Source organism: Microplitis demolitor, chromosome 9, assembly GCF_026212275.2.
Source record: "Microplitis demolitor isolate Queensland-Clemson2020A chromosome 9, iyMicDemo2.1a, whole genome shotgun sequence".
NCBI lineage: Eukaryota > Metazoa > Arthropoda > Insecta > Hymenoptera > Braconidae > Microplitis > Microplitis demolitor.
In genome coordinates, this window is record NC_068553.1 from 16,992,044 (window position 1) to 17,011,576 (window position 19,533).

A 19,533-nucleotide genomic window follows, 5' to 3' on the forward strand; every position below is an offset into this window, starting at 1 on the left:
TTAAGTTCAGCGTAATTGTAAATAGTTTTAAATAATTATTTTATACAGGTGTGAGTGTGATGAATGATATTAGAATAATTTATAATTTAAAAATTTAATTTATATTTTTATAGAGTGAGAATGTGTTCGAGTGGCATGTATCTTTTGCATTTTTCGCATGGTGCTTGCGTGTTTTGCTTTTTTTTTTTTTTGATTTCTTTTTATTGCATGGTTTTGGGTAGTTTGTCTTTTATTTTAATTTCCCTTTCTTCCTTTATCCCTTTAGGTCTTAATTATAAGTATGAATGAATGTAATTTAATTTACTTATAAGTATTTAATGAATGGATTGTATGTAAATTTTTATTGTTTTGTGATCAGACCCGAATACTATTTATAAGCGTATGGTGTGTGTGTGTGTGATATTGAGTACTGTGTGATCAAACCTGAATGTTACTATTAAGGCTTAATTTTAAAGAATTTTATTTATGAAAATTTATTATTTGTTTTTGTTTTTATATATTTACTTTGTCAATTATGTAATGTATAATATTTTGTATTTGTATTTTTTATTTAGCTTTTTTTTGGTCACCATTCGAGTGATCACTGTGTTGGTCGGGTTTTTTCACTGGTAAAATCCTCCGATTTAAACCGATAGATTCCAGGTCTATCGGATTTTTATCGGAGTATTTTATCGGTGTTGAGGTTTCCCAAACGGGCTATTTTCTTTCTAACAAAAGAAAATAGCCTAGACCAGTACAATTGTATTTCTAAACAAATACAATTGTAGGTGAATGCGCACAGTATAGGAAGTCGGTCCTCAGCCGCTTTTTTTTTTTTTTTTTTAAATAATAAATTCTATTATTTATTATTTTTAATCGAGCATTTATAAATGAAAAAAATAACCTTTCCCTTTATTTTTAATTAAATATTTAGATTATAAATAGAATTAAGTATATTTATAAGAAAGTGAAAAATCCATATAATTAAAACGAAGCAGAAGAATCCTTATAAATACAGGTAAGTAAAAAAAATAATAAACATTAATGCAATCAAACAAACAAAAAAAAATTATGAAAAATTTTCTCTTTTTTTTACAATATAATTTATATTTTTCATCTGCTTCTTTACAAAAGTATTTATTTCCTGAACGATGTTTGTCGTACAGAAAATGAATATTATAGTAAAGAAGCAAATATTAATATTCATACTAATTAAATTATAAATATATAGTATAAAAAGAAATGAAAAATCTCTACCGAATGCTTTCCGAGAGATTTTGTATTTTTTTAATATTCGCGCATGTGCAGTAGAATATTGTTTCTAGTAGTTTTTTTTTTTTATAGTTATTAATTAAAATTCTTTTATATTGAGTAGTTCTGATTTAAATAAGAAAATACTTTTCTTTATTTTTAAATATAATATTTTATTTATTAATGTACATGTATATAAATAAATATGTCTAAATAATATATACATATATATATTAAATCGTAATAAATAACAAAGAAATAAAAAAAAGAGAACAAATTATCATCAATAAATTTCCTAAATTTTTAAATGTTTGCGCATGCGCATTGATAAAGTTGTTAATGGCTACTTGTTTAGGAGTGTATGTATGTAAAAAGTCTGTCCTCAGTCGCTTTGTTTTGTGAATAATAATAAATTTTTATTTCAATTGCTATTAATTATATTTTTTTTTTGTTTTTTTTTAAAACCATTTCTTTATCTTTAATTAAATATTTAATTTTACAAATAAAAATAAGCGTTTTTTAAAAAATGAAAGTGAATTTAATTATGAAGAATAAGTTACACACGTAAATACAGGTAAGTCAAAGAAAAATAATACCTACAAATAAATATAACAAACTTTAGATTTATATATGCAAATAACTTTCAATTAGACACCCGCTTCGTAATTTTAAATTTTTGCGCATGCGCCTTTCGGGTTGATTTTCTATTTGAAATTTCGGCTTATGTTCCATTTTCTTTTCGTCGTTTCCGCTAGGTGTCACTACCAATCATAGCCATTTTAGCTACGAATCATTTCAGGTAAACGTAATTGGGAACCTTGCGTGCAAGCCGAACGTTGAGTACAGTGCCGCGCAGTAGTGCCAATGGCGCGAAATTTCAAAATTGAAACTTAATAATTTTATTAAAATTTATTTAAGTAAATAATTTTATTAAATTGACTAAAAAATATGCTTTAAATTTTGATTTTTCATCGATAATTTATTAATCATTATCATTACTTGCGCGGTAAATTTAAATAGTTGAAAAATAAATTATTTAAAGTTGGAGAAAAATTCAAAATCGTGTCAAAATAAAATGGCGGTAGAATATGATAGAAATAGTTGAAATATTGAAAAAAAAAACACTTGAGTGTTTGAACAAACCTTGGTGGGGAAATAATGCGCAGAAGGGTGTCCTAATACCCTTGGAGATTTGATTTAAATTGCTCCAAGCGTATTGCAGCTAAACAAACTTCACTTGACTGCTATTTTCCACCAGACGATGCCAGATGAGTTTGCTCAGGAACTTGGAAGGTATCAGCATCAGCCATCAGCAACACTTTACACTAGCACTCAACACTTAATACTCAACACTCAACTACACCACAGACACTTTGCACAATTTAAATTTTCCAAACATTGTACATTTTATTTAAACAATGACTATAAGCAACAAATTTTATGAAAATTACACTTGACTGCAATATTCTTTCACTTTAAACATAATGAAAGATCTAAACTACTACTGCCATTGTCACTGATACTGACTGCCGCTATCGAACCGTCAGTTGATCTAAAGCAATCGATTTTGCGACTCATCGATTTCCCCCACTATAATAAAAATTTGAACGCTGAATACAGTTGCGCCAACTTTTGAATAAGAAATTAATAATAATTTTATTTTTACCAACCTTGTGATAAATTATTCGACAACAAAATGATGCTAATTTAGAAAAAAAAGTTGTAATATTTTTTATTTGACAGACGTTCAATTTTTGGAGGATAATTATAATAAATAAATAAATAAAGTATTTTTATAATTAATAATTCAAAAAATTAGACACAACTCAAGGATTGAAATTAGAAATTATTTATTGATATTTAAAATAAAAAAATACGTAAGTATAAAATTATTTATCTATTTTTAGGTTATAATGACTAATTACTCGATAAATAAGAGTAATTATCAAAAAATTACAGGCAGTTATTAATAGAACTAGAAATTTAAATTTGAAATTTTTAAATTTAAAAAAATAAATTCAAGTAAAATATTTTGAAAAATTTGAATTAATTTTCTATCATAATAATTAGCTTAAGTTCAAATTAACTGAAGTCAATATTTTCAAGTTAATTTTTTTAAATGTCATCAAGACTGACACCTAAAATTAATTAGTCATTTAATTTTAATGTTGAGTGACGTTTACTTGAAGGTTAAATAATTAATTTTTTCAATTTACAGAAAAATGGGAGAACGTAAAGGAACAAATTTATATTACCCACCGGATTATGATCCGCGTGTGGGTGGACTCAATAAATTCATGGGTACCCATGCACTACGTGAGCGTGCCCGTAAATTACACATGGGGATACTTATTATCCGATTTGAAATGCCATTTAATATATGGTGTAATGGATGTAATAATCACATTGGTATGGGAGTGCGTTACAATGCTGAGAAAAAAAAAATTGGAATGTACTACAGCACTCCGCTCTATCAATTTCGTATGAAATGTCACTTGTGCGACAATCATTTTGAAATAAAAACTGATCCAGCTGTAATTATTTACCAAAATATTATTAATTATCTGATTCATAAATTAAAAATGATGTTAATTATTAATTACTATTATTTATTCAATTTTAGAATTTGACTTATATAGTAGAAAGTGGAGCACGTCGTCAAGAAAATCGTTGGGATCCAACAGAAAATGAACAAGTTGTACCAGAAGAAAAAGAAGTGTCAAGAAGACTCTATGATGACCCGATGTTTAAATTGGAACACTCCATGGATGATAAAAAGAAAGCTAAATCAAAGGATACGACGTTGGGTAGCTTAATTGCTAATAATGAACAATTTAAAGACGATTATGCATTAAATTCATCACTACGCGCAGCATTTAGAGTAAGTAGTCTAACATTCTGACGAAATTTATTAGTTTATTGAATAAGAATCAAATATTGCCGGGGTATCATTAGAAAGTCGATAGATCTTATGTGAAGTTACTGATCGACTCTCATAGTTTTTAAAATTTTATTCGAAGGTTTCAATCTTAAGGGGGAGGACTTTTTTTTGGAATACGTTCTTTTTTAAAATTTTGAAAATTTGTGACGCGATGAAGCATCATTCCAAGAATATTCTCTTAAATTTTTATTAAAAAATATTGAAAAATAAGCCAGTGGCAGTGGGGAGAGACGAGTCACCTTAAAAAAAGTTTCCATGCCGTAGGCAGGATAACTCATGATCCAGTAAAATAAAAAATTATAATTCAGGTCACCCTAGGGAACGTCATCGGTCCCCAGGTCTTATTCCTCGTCTTGAGTTTAGACTTATAGCAGCAACGGCGGTCTCAGAAGTCGCTTATCTGCTTTAGTTTCTGTTAAATAATTTTTCTTCATCAAAATGACCTAAGTTTTATTATAGATTACAAAAAAAGAATTAATTATAATTATAATTTTTTTTTTAATTAGAAATCTGGCGGGAAAGTTACAGTAGTGAATAATTTAAAAATTACCATTAGATATTTAATTAAAATTTTACTAATCATGAGTTTATTTATTTTCCAGGAAAAAAAAAAAGAATTACAAGAACGTAAAAGTTTATCATCTAAACTGGGTTTAGTGCAGGTTAATTTAGTTGATGAGCATGACGAAGATATCAGATTAGCAAAATTACTGATGCACAATAAAAAAAGTGATAGTAAAAAAAAATCAATTTATTCTCCATTAAAAAAACTCGTGAATTCAAGTCATGTTCATAAAATAAAAAAACACATGGCACCGTCGGCGACTGCTTCAAGTCTCGTTAAAAAACATAAAAATCAACGTAATCAGGACAAAGTATCGTCCTCGTCTTCTACTAATAATTTAACCGCAAGTACTTCACTAGTTAATTACGATTCATCTTCCAGTTCTGACAACACGTAATTTTTTTTAATATAGAAATTATATTTTATTTATAATACTTTTTACAATAAAAAATTGTACTCAGTAATCTGAGATTAACATCATTAACAATTAATTATTTATTAATAATAATATATATATAAAAATCACTATTATACTTATTTATAAAAAAATTTATAGTAATGGTATAACAATTATTTTTTTTTAATTACTATTCGTTAATTCAAATTTTTCAACGCTGGTTTTTTGAATTTCTTCAGACTTATATTGTAAATAAATTAACAAATTTATTAGGTCGATATTTTAAATTAAAATGTAAAAAATTATTTGACTTTATTTCGAATAATAAATTTGTAATATATGTAAATAATTAATGTATATAAAAAATAAACACTAAAAAATTTTTTAATTAAAATTATAATTATTTATCAAAATAAATCAATCGCGGTATTAAAAATTTATACTGTATATACATAATATATATATATATATATATATATATATATATATATATATATATTAAAGTGTGCGATAAATTCGAAACTTTTCAAATTATTTTAAAATTCACAAACTCAAAAAATTTTTTCTAATGACTTAAAATTGTCTTTCCCATAATTCAAATTTTAGTCAGAAGTAAAAAGAGCTCGGGTTTGAATTTACAAAAAAATTTTCATGAATTCTAAAAACTAAGTTTTGATTCCTAAGTAACACAGAGACAAAGATGTCTTTTAAAAGAATGACCGTTTTTTTTTCTATCAAAGCTAAATTTTTTTATGTAAATATGACATCCAGATGCTGGTCTAAGAAATCATAGGAAAATTATCAACTTTTTTTTGTCCCAAAGTAATTTCAATTTAAAAATCATTCAGATGACAACTTATTTGACGTTTATTTGAAGTTTACTTTTTGTTGTCATTTGTGTCAAGTTTTTAATTAGATATTTTTTGATAACATTTTCTGAATTGTCATTATTTTAGTATTCTGTTCAGGTCAAAACACAGCACAAAAAGTGACATCTTATTGATGTCACAAATCCATCTGCTATTCGATTAAATAAAAATTTAGTATTTGAATACTGATCAGAATTTTCTCGATTCGAATCGAGTTTGAAGTTGCAAATAATTGGAAATTTTTCAAATTAGTCAGTTCGCACACTTGTAATATTTATACATATATATATAATAATATAAAAAAGTTGATATTAAAATAAATAATTATACTTTTATACATTACAGTGGAATCTGTAACTTCTACACCCGCCAACTCCCCCATTTCTTACAAAAAAATAAGAAGTCTACTGCCGCGTATTTTAAAATTTTGATTTCGTAATTTCTAGCCCCTGTCAAAGTTAGAGAGCTTCCATTGTATTTAATATAAAGCTTGTTATTGTACTCAATTGTTTTTTGTTTAAATAAATTAAACAACTAAAGCTGGAAGTACATGGAATGAAGTAAATTAAAAAACAAAAAAAAATAATAATACATGATTATTCAGGTGTATTTTGAATATTCGTCGATTCGTTACGTCGATGCAGACGTTCGGGATGAGAGCAAGCCAACTGACTGAAATCACGAACGACATCATTGAATGTTTCATCACCAGTAATACCGATTTCCGAGTCTTTCATCTCTTCATTTAACAATCCTAGTCTTAACAAGGTTACGATATCCGCATTAGCTTCTTTCACAGCAATGGACAGTGGTTTTACCCCACTTTCATCTTCGATATGTTGATCCGCACGGTGTTTTAATAACAAGCACACCTGAGCCGTATGACCTGTCAAAAAAAATTAATTTTATTTTTCTAATTAATAAAATAAAATAAATAATTAAAAAATAAATACCTAATTCAGTGGCCAAATAAAGCGGCGTTTTACCCTCAGAATCCTGGAAATTTATCTTGGCTCCATTTAAAATAAGATACTCACACGACATGACGGATCCCTTTTAAAAAACAAAGTATACATCAATTAGATATTTTATTTTTATTTAAATTATTTGATTTTTTTTTATTGACATGTTGCGTTACGAATGTCATGAGAATTCCGGATTATTTTATCAGCTCTGACCTCTTTTTTACAGAACTGAGCTAGACTTTTAAAAAACTATTTGAGGGAGAGCCATGGGAGAATTTAAAATTTTTGAAATTTGAAATTACCGCCATTTCTAAACGACTGATTTAACTCATCTTTGAAATTGATCATGATGACCCAAAAATAAGTCCTTTCATTAAGATCTGCTCAGAACTGTGTGCCATCAATGCCACAAAACCCCATACATATTATAAATTTTAATCTCTTGAAATCAATCAACTACTTTTTAAGAGCTTGACATAAAAATATAAATAACTAGAAAACGATGCGGAATTTTGAAAACGTTTATCAGAGATAATTTGTAGAAAATGAAATTGTCTACAAAAAAGATTCTATGAAATTCGGTGATAAGTCTGATAATTTCGGCGGAAAAGTAAAAAGATCTTGAAATTTAATGAAAATTTGACTTCAAGCTCTAATAACTTTTGAACAGATGGATTTATTAAAAAATGATAAGAGACTTTTTTTGTAGAGCATTCAAATCCCGACAAAAATATGTCTACGAAATTTCCCTGCGACACATAGCTAGTTACAAAAATCAGCAAGAAAAATTTTCCCGCCAAAAAATCATTTTTTTAAATCCATTCTTATGACACCTGCGCCTCAATATAATTAAATAAAGTAAATTACACTAATAATCGCCTGGTGTAACGCAGTCCTTCCTCGATCATTGACATTGCACCACATTTTGTCCGCCCCGGCAGCCAACGCCGTGCACATGACCGGTAAATTGTGCGCAGCCGCAGCTTTGTACAGCAGCATATCAGCATGCAAGTTTTCAATGTCTTCTTCATCAGCAAACTCCTCTTCCTCCCCAGCCGTGGAATCCTGATCTGAACTGAGCTCTAAATTACTTTCAATGAAAGGCTTAGGCAAATCGCACCCAAACATCAGTATATCCGACTCCTCATCCTTGACCTCGTCCTCTACCTCCTTGTCACCCACCACCACTCGGTCTTTCTCCTCCTTATCCTCTGCAAAAATTTTATCCACCTCCGCATCTCTGTCATCACTCTGCAAATTCGTCAGTATTTTCCCATACAAAGTCGACGTGTTCTTCAACTCCACAGTCCCGGTATCCGAACTTATTGAACTCGCCTCCGACTCACTCATCACTTCAGCAGACGTACCAGTGACACAATCAGCAATACTTTCATCTACGACCTCATTGATTCCTTCCCTATTAAAAATTTTATTTTTCCCATCGATCTTATGATGACTTCTAGGTCTCCGCCTCAATTTTCTTACGCTCCACTTGCGGAATCTCATGATATCACGACTGTGTTGCTGCTGACCATCAGTAGAAACCATCAAATTATTATTAAATGGCTTGACAAATTTTCTGTCGACGTACTTAGCTTTGATCCAGGCTTCGCGAATGCTATTGATGCACTTCGGTGTCGCTTTCGTGATATCCCCGCAAGGTTTCACAGCTTCGTAGACATTGTTGACAACATTGTTGCCTAACTCGGCCATGACTTTGAGTATTTCCGGCTCCCAATCATCCAGAGTCAGAGAACGGACTTTGCTGTAGTGGACACCCAGGCTGCGATGGATCCCGGAGCACTCAATGCAGAGAGTAATTCCCAGATTAATACTCGCCCACTTGGGATCCGGGTTACCGCAGTCGCAGCAGGTGTCGTTACCTGGTATCTTTAGCAACTGCTCCCATACACGAGTCCGCGGTTTCGCTGGAGGTCTTACAGGCCCGCGTAAATTGTTGCGTTTGAATTCCGTGGATTTGCTGACGTTTTTCAGAGTGTAGGAACTAGTACCTCGTTGAATGGCAGCACCGATCGCTTGCTGCATTGACGTGACCCAGGCCAAGTACATTTCCTCGCTGTCAGCCTGCAGGATATGACTTTTCGTTGGACTCAAAACTTCAAAACAGTTCCGGCGATCGCAATCGACGATTGATTTCACGGTGCAGAGACGCAGGTCGTCTTCCATGACAGTATAGTCGTCGTCGCCGGTACGTTTTTTGTAAACCAGCTGGTGATCTTTGAGGCAGAACCACCGACGGTTCCATGTTTTGAAGGCGTTACTTGTTCGCTTAAATAAATAACCTTCCATTCGTTTATTATTGTCGGTTGCTGAAGGTATCAGATCGCGACTTGTAACGTAGACATGACGATTCTCCATTTCTTTTTCGAGTTTCGTTGACTCCAGGCGCATCACCACGAGGTCGTCGCTCAGTTCCTTGAGAAATGAGTCGAGATCTTGAGCCAAATCGGAGCCTTGGTGGTAATAAGTGAAGCATGCGTGCATATAACTCAGTAATGACCCGAGGATTTCGTGACGGCGACGAGCTTGTAACATCGTCAGTGCGTGGACGTAATCTAATGACGTGTGACGGAAACACGACCGGGTTGCTGATAAAATATTTGACACTTCTTCGTATTCTGCTGGTCGGGTTTTAGGGACTTGGGAGTTGCGATTCAATGCGATGTCAAGATCGTTTGATATTTTTTCGAAGTAATGACGAGATTCTTTGGCTTTTTTGACGTCACTGTAATTAATATATTTATTATTTATTTAATTTAGAAGTTATAGAGTTTAAATACCTTTTTATAAAAGCACTGAGGTCTCTGACGACTGTCCTCGATGCCTGATCCAAGAGAATTGAGTGGAATTTATTCATTTCTTGCAATGCGTGGATTAGTTTATTTAAAAAACTCATGACTTTTTCATCATCGCTGAAGTACTGTGATAATTCCCACAGGCTGTTGGTAAATTGGCTGAGAAAAAAACATTGAACTTGATAATAAAAGAAAAAAAAACAATGGGAAACTAATTGATGATAAGTGGTAGTAATTTTGTAATTAATTTGATTTAATATCTATGGGTAGTTCTAGAAAATTGAGTATAGTTTGCAGGTATTTTAGTTATGATATTTTAATGGAAGAAATTTCGAGGATGAATGATAGAGGAAAGGCATCGGCTACTAAAATTTATTCTACGGTTCTATTATCTATGGAAATATTAAATATGTAATTTAATTGCCTAAAAAATAATTGCAGTTCTATTGCCTAGAAAAATAATTCATGATGTTTGATTGATTGCTATTTAATTGTGAACCCAATCAAAGAAATTCATAATTAATGTAGACAAGCTTCTGATTTATTTGCTGAGAAAATCTTGTACTTGTTGAGGAGAAATGATCAACGTCAAGACCGATCACTTGATAAAAAGAACGCAGCTAGTCTGAAAAATATCAGAACCTCGGTAGTCTTGACAATAGTAACTGTAAAACTTGACAGAGTTTTCTATCAGAAATTAGTGAGCTGATCAGGTGATTCCCTAAGTCGACTGTGAGATTCAACCCAGTGTCTTATTATGGACCGGGCGAGTTATACTTTTGTCAAGATTACCGCGGTTCTCATATTTTACAGATCAATCGTCTTTTTTTTATCAAGTGATCGGTCTTTGTTGATTATTTCTCCTCAAGTACAAGATTTTCTCAGGAAAATCAGGACTATCTACATTAATTAGGTATTTCTTTGATTGGGTTCACAATTAAATAGCAATCAATCAAACATCATGAATTATTTTTCTAGTCAATAGAACTGCAATTATTTTTTTCGCAATTAAATTACATATTTAATATTTCCCTAGGCAATAGAACCGTAGAATAAATTTCAGTAACCGAGCAGTAATTTCCAATGGACGAAAAATATTGCAGACATTCAATGTCTTCTCTCCTAAATTAATAATTTAAACAAAATTATTTATAAAATACTTGAATTAATAATGAAACAATTTCATTAAAAATTTTTCTCTTCCACTTTATCGGCATCTATGTCATTCCCTTCAGTCTAATTTCTTACAAATTTAAATTTTTCATAAACTACTAAACTCTCTATTAAACTCATTACAAATGACATACTCATTGTAACCATAGTAAATTTCAAAAATCCCATTTTCAAATTTTTTTCCTCAATTACCCTTTCCTCAATCACCCGCATATTTTTAAAAAATTTATTTTAATTTAAAAAAAAATTCATAGCTCCTCAATAAATTATAATAAAATCTGCATTCATTCATATGTATAAAAATTTTAGTAGCCACAATAATGACATATCTTTATATAATTTTTCATAATTGGTGGGAAAGTTAAAATGACTCATTCACTACAATCTGACCAGCATAAATCCACAGAAAAAAAAATTTATATATGAAAGAGAATAAAAAAAAAAAAAAAAAACTTACTTCTGTTGGCCGACAAACGTTTTCCCAGCATCGATCATTAAATTACAATATTTTAAAACCTATAAAAAAAAACATACCGTTAATACAATTACTCAATAAAATAAATAATAACAATAATAATAAATTATAGTTACCTTATCTAATTTTTGCTCCAGCTGATCTATATTTCCTTCGACATTTTCAATACACGATCTAAATTTTCAAATTTAAAAAACAAAATTTATTTTTCAAGAATACATAATCGTAAATTTAAAAAAAAACAATTACGTGAAAGTAATTACTTAGTAAACAATACAGAGCGTGAACAAAGAGATCTAACAGTTAACCAAACAATTATTTTTATTGAACTAATTAAGAATAAATTAATTATCACAATAAGTATAAAAAAAAATTGATTGTTATTTTTTTTAGAGAATTAAATTTGAATACATAAATGAGAGTAAAAAATAAATAAAATTTAAAAATTTAAATACCGAAATTTTGGAGTATCTCGAAGACATTCATCGAAGTCGATTAAAGTCTTCATGATTACACTAATAATTAATTAATACACTAAAAAAAATATATAATTGATTATTGAACGCTAACTCATTCACTAATAAATGTTGCGCTTAAATAAATATAAAAAATAATTTTAAATAAACTGTAAATAACAAAAGTATTTATCCTCGAAATAAATCGTGTCTACATAAACATTCGATTACTTTCGGGTTACCTCGGCTATCTTCGGTTTATATTTATTTTATCATGATTATCTTATACTTATATTCTAACTATATTAATATTTTTTTATTATTTCAAAATAATGTTTGATTTATTTTTAATCAACGATTTTCATCAATAAAAATTTAAATTATCGCGGTACTGAAAGCCGACATCTTAATTTTTGAATTTTTTAAAAATGATAAATAAAAAAAATTGCACTTATAGTTTTTGTAATTTTCTACCTGTGCATATTTTTAGTTTTTTTCTGGCAAATGAATTATTGAAAAAAAAATTTGAAAATTTTTAATTGTCTGCTTACTTCCGGATAAATTTGAATGTAACATATATGAGACAAATTTTTAATTACAAATAAACGAATTAAACAATTAAAAATATAAAAACTAAAAAAATGCACATGCTGACTTTCAAATCCTACGAATGTGTATTTTTTAAATTTTATTCGATTTACTTTTAATTAACTTATATTTCAAAATTTTTTAAATTAACGTCAGCCAAATTCACACTCATAAATTATTTATAAATTTATTCAATTATATATTTTAAAAATTTCAAATTATTGCCGATGTCTTACACTCTTATCCTTGATCGCAAATTGACAGAAATCTGCAACCGAAATAGAATATCAAGTTGACAGCAAAAAGATAGTACAAAAAGTGAATGATTTGTAGTCAATTTAGAAGTTAAATTTTGATTCAAATTTTTCCCGCAACTTTTTGTCAGATTCAAAAAACTTTTGCTTTTCAAGTTTTTTTTGTCCGCAACGCGAAGACAACTTTTCAAGTCAACTTCAATTTCTATTATCTGTACCCTGACAGCTAATTTGACGCCAAGTTAGCGGCAATCTACTGCTGCAATTTGTTGCCAAGTTTAACGTAAAAATTTTAATTTCTATAAGTAAATACATTTTTTTTCGCCAATAAATTTTTTTTCCTGTGTAGGATTTTGAATTATTATCGATTTAGATAAATAACTAATGAAATTAAACTAGAAAAAAAATTTATTGTAAATTAGGACAGATAAATAAATAAAAATAAATATATGTAGTACTAAGAATTATATTTTTTAAGTTATACATAAAAATTTTGAAAATTAATAGTATATAAATTTACTATTATCATTAATGAGGTTTTAAAATATTTATAAGCTGATAAAATTTTTATCCCATTACAAATCTCTATTTTTCCATTCAATTTCCAGCAAAACTTTTTTTAAATTAAACTTTGGTCCTGACATTTTATCAACACAAAAATTTACTCGCAAAAACTATCAATTCATCTGAATTATCTCGACAAATTAAAAATAATAAAAACTTTCAATGCTATTATTGTCATTTCCGGTCTATAACATCAACGTAACGTAATTTATCATTAAAATTTTTCATATATTTATTCATCATGTAATTCCTGCTTTACTCTTCTCCTCCTCCTTTCATAAAAATTACCCCCACTTCCTTTACTAGAACTATCAATCGACTCAATTTTCATTTTAATCGATTCGACTGCCGCGGAAATTTCATCAAACGACTGCTTGTGACTCGGAAAAGTCGCAGGTACAAATTTAAAATTATCATCAACAGGACGACTAACATTTTTAGTTCTCGGCCGATTTATTTCACCCCCAGAAAATATTCTCTGCTTATGTTCACTCTGCCCAACTTCAGTTTTAACTTTTTCATCTTCTCCTTCATCATTCTCCTGCTTGAAAAATATTTCCGTTCTCCTTTTAAATTCTTCTATTTCCAGCAGCTCCTGCTTGCTTTTTCTCCCGCGTTTTTTCTTAATTACATTAAAGTCCTTTTCAATTTCCATCGCATTAAAATTCTCATCATCAGAGTCAATACCAATAGCAGACCCATGAGATTTTAATTTACTCCTCCTCTTATATTTCCTCGGTCTCATCTGCGGCGCTCTTCCTCTCGCAGTGTTTTCATCGCAATGATCAACGATGTCATTGTAAATATCTTCCGAAGTACTGAACAAAACATTGCAAATTTTACAGCAATAAGGTGTCGCAGTGCCTTCATATTTTGGATCCGGTCCAATATGATGTGACTTCACGTGCTCTCTAAGTACGACCCGTTGATTAAAAGCCCGCGTGCAGACAACACACACATAAGGTTTCTCTCCCGTATGAATTCTCTCATGTTTTCTCAAAGTCCCTCCATCAGCAAATGCGCTCGCACAAAATCTACAAGCGTACGGTTTTTCTCCAGTATGTACACGTACGTGAATCTGCTGAGAACTACGACTACTAAATACTTTACCACATTCGTTACATTTAAATACTTTGTCACCTAATTTTCTTTTATGTAAATTTGAATGATTAAAAAGATCCCGCTCATTTGTAAATTTATCCCCGCATTCATTACAAGTTATTTTATTACGATGTGACAGCATGTGACGTTTAAGTCGCGTTTTACTTTTGAAATTTTTTCCACATATCGTACAATTAAATTCACTGTCATTTGAACTGTTATTTTTACTCAATGAATTTTTATTGGCACATAAATGTTTGTCTACTGAAATTTTATCACGAAATATATGATGGCAATCAGAACATTGATATTGAGTATTTCGGGTGGTTTTTTTACGTGGATGCGAAGTTTTAGTTTCGTTAAAAAATAAACCCGGATTGTTATTTAAATCTTCATTCAAATGAGGCGGCGAGCATGCGTGACTTTTTAGATGATTGTTTAAGTCAAATTTGTTAAGATAACGCGCGCCGCAAAGATTACAACAGTGCGGACGATCATTTTCATGAGAAATAACGTGATTCATAAGATTTACTTTTGCGCGAAATCTGCGCCCGCAGATATTGCACGGGTACGGAGTATTAATTGGACTGTCGTCTTGTTCAACCGGTACCTCATCAGCGTCGTACTCCAGTAAATTATCTTGGGATGAATGGACTTGTATTTTAGACACATCATCAACTTCGCTGTACCAGTTATCACTGGTGATAACTTCTTCGGTGCCTTGAATATTTAAATAATTATCGTCAGTATATTCTGGTAAAATGTATGCTGGTAAATTTGAATCAGCTGGTGTTTGAAGAGGCTCTTGTTCTTCGACGCACACTTGCTCGCAAGCTCCGATCACACCGTCGTGGTAATCAAAGTCTGATTCTACTCCATAGACGATTTCCTCGTGGACGACGTTGCCGACATCTACGAACTGATGCAAGGAATCTCCAGTCGCCATTTTTTAAATTATCTTGGAAAATTATCAGCACGGCATTGATCCCTGGACAATTTGATAATAAATTTATTTATTTTAATTTAAATGACTGATGAAATTTTGAAATTTGTTGCTTACTTACTTTGTTTATTTAAATATGAAGACGTGATTTTTTGATAAATTTTATGTAGAGATAAATGAACACACGTGTTTCAGAAGCAGCAACAGGAACAATCAGCACAACGTGATCAGCTTGTTGGGTAATGAATTATCGCTTGTCGCAACTTGCAGTAAGAGCGTGGAGTTGGAGACTTGGTACAGGATGTGCTCGGCTGATTGACGTGTTTGGTTATGGCGAAAGAAATAAAACTAATTCCCACGAGCTTCATTCAGTATTTATTTAAAACACAAACTGTAGCTCGGTAAATAAAATGAGGATGAAATTCTTAAGCTATGGTATGGCGGCTGCTTGCCGAGCGTAGCCGATTTATACCGAAGGAATCCGATGTTGATTTTGAAGTATTTAATTGTTTTAGTTGGATTGGAAAATTTATTGTACTGAAAGTAGCAGATTTTAAAAATATGAGTGTGAATGTAGCAGAAGAGATAACTTTTAAATTTTAAATAATAAAATTTAAAAATGGCGCGTGCTGATTTTTCATTTTAAAAATGCATTTTTAAATTTATATTATACTTACATTTTATTTATTTATTTATTCAAAAATTTAAAAAATGGCGCGTGCTGATTTTACATGATACTGAATTTGGCAGACGTCAAATAATTTTTGATCTCTTAACAAACTGATGAATTATAAAAAAAAAATATTTTTAAAAATTGCACTTGTAGTTTTTTAAATTTTATACATGTAATTTCAGTATCATAAATAATTTGACTTTTAAAATTTAAAATTTATTTTTAAAATTTTATTATAATGATATTAAAAATAACAGACATCAATTTTTTTGGTATTTGTTTAAAAATTGCACATAATTGGAATAAAAATTAAAAAATTTTCAACGCAAACTTTTAAAAAAATTCTTTGTATGCATCTTTAAATTTACTTAATATTGAGTTCGATTTAAAAATAAAAAAACATCTGCTGATTTAACTCATATATTTTTTTATCTTATAAAAATAAAATTTTACTTGAAGTTCTGTCAGTTTTATGATAAAATAATAAAAATTGCTGCTTGACTGCTTAGCGGGAAATTTAAAAATCTGTCATGTGATGATTTTTAAGTTAGCAAACAATTAATAATTTTCTTATTTTTTTTCAACAATTTAATTAAAAAAAAAAAAAGAAAACTAAAAAAATGCACACGTAGAGAATTTAAAAAACTACAGGTGCAATTTTTTAAAAATATTTTTTTTTTAAATTTATTGTTAAAAAAACAACTCAAAAATTATTAGAGGGCGGTTCGCTTCAATCTCATTGAAATTTGACGTTTACAAAAAAGCGCCTACATGAAAAAGCGGCTTTATAATTTTTCAAGGATTATATGTCATTTATTGTGATTTTGCTCACTGTTTTGATCAACACGAGGTTAAAATACAATAATATTAATAGTGTTTGATAGTATTTCAAAAGTTAGTGACATAATTTTTAAATAATTTACATCATTTTATTAATGCAGAATGCCGTTTTTCCGAGATTTATTTCAAAATTTATTCGGTGGAAACCGAAGAAACGAATACGATCGTCAGGGGTAATTATTTATTAATTCAAATTAACAGAAATTAAAAAAAAAATATTTTTATTTTAATACTGTCATATAATTTAATAAACATTAATTACTTTTTCAAATAGTATTATAAATCTTTTGTATTTACTATTTAAAAATAAATTTGCGTATTACATAAATATTTATCTAAATAATAATAATATATAGAATATTCTAGTAACATATATTCTATTTAATCAATTTAATATTAAATTTTTTTGGCAAATAATTATTAATGATTTTTTAATATTACATGTATGCTTAAATTATTTAAGTTATATATTTTAGTTGTTATATATTTATTGTAATTAATAATTAATTATAATTACTGATAATTATTATAGATTTGATGATCGTCAACAGTATGGCGACAAATTTCGAAATCCTATTTGGCGAAATGACGAGGAAGATTCTGATGACTATGTCGATGAATACAGGTAATTAATAATTTATTATAATTATTATCTGATGCTGAAGGTAGCTGACATCTGATAATTTTAGTGTTTTTAATTACCAAGTTAATTGACGTCAGAAAAATTTTTAAAAAGAATGTAAGAGATCCCGTACTTAGAGCTAGTACCAGATCAGAGAACTATTAATCGATCAGGAGACTAGTAATTACTGATCGACGTTTTAATTAGCAAATTGTCTAACTCTACTTCAGAAAATCCTCCATTTATGCGAAAGAAAAGTAATTTACAAATTTTTTTTCAACTAAAAATTAATTCCATACCCAGATAGCAAAATGACGTCTTAATGAGTTCTGAATGAATTCCTATTTATGATTTGGACAATGTTTTCGATTTTACTCAAAATCTCCCTTAGCTATGCCTTACTACCAGATGGTACCTTTCATATGTATTTTATATATTTTTGCATATCAGTATTTACGATGTTTTATTAAAAATAAATGATTTTTTTAATGACTACTACTTTTAACATTACATTCTTATTAGATAATATGAGACCATAAATTATTAATATAATAATTTTATAAATAAATTTCAGAGGATTTAATCACAATCCACATGAATTTCATTTCCAAATTTTCACAAACCCTTTTGAAATGACAAGATACTTCGAAACTCAAATGCAAAATATGATGAAAGATTTTTTCAACTTTGGTTTTAATCATGACTCTGTTATTGGTGAAAATTATGGCGGTCAATATTTATTTAATTTAAATAAGAAGAAAATTTTTAAATAAATATTACAATTAATATTAATTATAAAATTATAGATCACCATGAAGGTTTACCTCAATTACTTCCACCACCAATTCAAGGAAAAAAAAATCCACGTGATGAAGTTTTAAAGCCGGGTTATGATTTTCCGTCTGAAGATCCTGGAGATAAGAATTTTAAAATAGATCAAGATCTAGATGGAAAGTAAATATTTTTTAAATTTATTTATCACAAAATAAATATATATCAGTAAATAAATATATACCTACATATTTTTTTTGTAGAATAACCGCTGGTGATTTTTCTCGTATTTGGCAAGACGTTGAAAGACCTGATGAAAAACAATTAGTAGTTCCCGAAGATGGAAGATCGGTTGTTCCTCGTAGTAATTTCAAATTTAATTCATTTGGCAAATCGGTTATGTCACAAATAATAAGACGACCTGATGGTACTATTGAAGAACGGAAAAGTGTAACTGATAGTGAGGGCAATTGTGAAACTACAATCAAACGTCAAGTTGGTGATAAAATTTACACGAGCGTTACCAAGAGAGATAAAAACGGAGTTGAAAGCAAGACGGAAAATTTTGAAAATATTCCTGAAAGTGAGCTCACAATTTTTATGCAACAGATCTATAAAATTTTAGTTATTTCTGAAATTGATTTATCATTTTTTTTTTCTTTAGGTGAAATTAAAAATTTTGATTCGAACTGGAAACCTCTTGAAGAACCAAAAATTGATATTGGGCCGCTGAGTAAATTCCCTTGGGAAAAATTTTTCGACTTCAACCCAAAATTATAAGTAACGTTCAAGAGTCATATGTAGTTAGTACATTATAATAATTGTAACTTGAAAAAATGTAAAAATGTTATTTCCAATTACGTCAGCTTGTAAAAATAAAATTATAAAAAGTTGGTACTGGTCATAAATAAAATAAAATAAATTATTGAATATTAAAATAAAAGTTTCTTTAATTATAAACTACGATTTTTACTTTATTGTATATTAAAAAAAAAAACAATGAAAATATTTGTAATTAGAAATTACCACTTACTTTCATCGCCTCCGTCATCTTTGAGTTGATGAATTTTTATTGTCAAAGTACAGTTGAAGGATTGCTCGAATCGACCCAGAAACAAAAAATGAAAAATAATTTTTAAATATGTAAAAAAAAATCAGTAAAAGAACTTATATTTGTTTTTATATAAAAATATAATCGCTAGGCAGCAGTAACGGAAGTAGTTCGGTGCTCGCCACTAGATGGCGCCCACCCGTTGTAGTGTGTCCCTGGTAAGAAACTTATTTAGAATTT

General features: G+C 29.2%; 4 protein-coding genes across 4 annotated transcripts; 2 read left to right on the forward strand and 2 right to left on the reverse strand.

Moving 5' to 3' along the window:
* The first annotated feature begins 2,946 nt into the window (after positions 1-2,946).
* On the forward strand, positions 2,947-5,461 carry LOC103575334 (coiled-coil domain-containing protein 130 homolog). The gene is made up of 4 exons (XM_008555070.2): positions 2,947-3,107; positions 3,449-3,764; positions 3,854-4,111; positions 4,774-5,461. The coding sequence occupies exons 2-4, from the start codon at positions 3,453-3,455 to the stop codon at positions 5,131-5,133; spliced, it is 930 nt and encodes a 309-aa protein (XP_008553292.1). The 5' UTR covers positions 2,947-3,107; positions 3,449-3,452; the 3' UTR covers positions 5,134-5,461.
* A 187-nt stretch (positions 5,462-5,648) lies between these two features.
* LOC103575336 (arf-GAP with coiled-coil, ANK repeat and PH domain-containing protein 2) lies at positions 5,649-12,117 on the reverse strand. The gene is made up of 7 exons (XM_008555071.3): positions 11,887-12,117; positions 11,548-11,605; positions 11,414-11,472; positions 9,769-9,942; positions 7,835-9,713; positions 6,956-7,055; positions 5,649-6,888 (listed from the first exon to the last, which is right to left on the reverse strand). The coding sequence occupies exons 1-7, from the start codon at positions 11,937-11,939 to the stop codon at positions 6,599-6,601; spliced, it is 2,613 nt and encodes an 870-aa protein (XP_008553293.1). The 5' UTR covers positions 11,940-12,117; the 3' UTR covers positions 5,649-6,598.
* Positions 12,118-13,216: 1,099 nt separating this feature from the next.
* LOC103575337 (zinc finger protein 568) lies at positions 13,217-15,776 on the reverse strand. Its single transcript, XM_008555073.3, has 2 exons — positions 15,458-15,776; positions 13,217-15,381 (listed from the first exon to the last, which is right to left on the reverse strand). The coding sequence occupies exon 2, from the start codon at positions 15,337-15,339 to the stop codon at positions 13,525-13,527; it is 1,815 nt and encodes a 604-aa protein (XP_008553295.1). The 5' UTR covers positions 15,340-15,381; positions 15,458-15,776; the 3' UTR covers positions 13,217-13,524.
* A 1,006-nt stretch (positions 15,777-16,782) lies between these two features.
* Positions 16,783-19,178, forward strand: LOC103575338 (uncharacterized). The gene is made up of 7 exons (XM_008555075.3): positions 16,783-16,859; positions 16,951-17,022; positions 17,382-17,474; positions 18,046-18,200; positions 18,278-18,425; positions 18,506-18,825; positions 18,907-19,178. The coding sequence occupies exons 1-7, from the start codon at positions 16,816-16,818 to the stop codon at positions 19,020-19,022; spliced, it is 948 nt and encodes a 315-aa protein (XP_008553297.1). The 5' UTR covers positions 16,783-16,815; the 3' UTR covers positions 19,023-19,178.
* Positions 19,179-19,533: the final 355 nt, after the last annotated feature.

Bases quoted from the DNA above. Each gene is read 5' to 3' on its own strand.
- LOC103575338 (XM_008555075.3), top strand. From the start codon at position 16,816: ATGTCATTTATTGTGATTTTGCTCACTGTTTTGATCAACACGAG. The intron at 18,426-18,505 runs GTAAATATTTTT...TTTTTTTTGTAG, and splicing joins GATCAAGATCTAGATGGAAA to AATAACCGCTGGTGATTTTT. The intron at 18,826-18,906 runs GTGAGCTCACAA...TTTTTTCTTTAG, and splicing joins TTTTGAAAATATTCCTGAAA to GTGAAATTAAAAATTTTGAT.
- LOC103575336 (XM_008555071.3), bottom strand. From the start codon at position 11,939: ATGAAGACTTTAATCGACTTCGATGAATGTCTTCGAGATACTCCAAAA. The intron at 11,606-11,886 runs GTATTTAAATTT...TTGAAAATTTAG, and splicing joins CGAGATACTCCAAAATTTCG to ATCGTGTATTGAAAATGTCG. The intron at 6,889-6,955 runs GTATTTATTTTT...TTTTTTTGACAG, and splicing joins TTATTTGGCCACTGAATTAG to GTCATACGGCTCAGGTGTGC.
- LOC103575334 (XM_008555070.2), top strand. From the start codon at position 3,453: ATGGGAGAACGTAAAGGAACAAATTTATATTACCCACCGGATTATGAT. The intron at 3,765-3,853 runs GTAATTATTTAC...ATTCAATTTTAG, and splicing joins AAATAAAAACTGATCCAGCT to AATTTGACTTATATAGTAGA. The intron at 4,112-4,773 runs GTAAGTAGTCTA...TTTATTTTCCAG, and splicing joins CACTACGCGCAGCATTTAGA to GAAAAAAAAAAAGAATTACA.
- LOC103575337 (XM_008555073.3), bottom strand. From the start codon at position 15,339: ATGGCGACTGGAGATTCCTTGCATCAGTTCGTAGATGTCGGCAACGTC.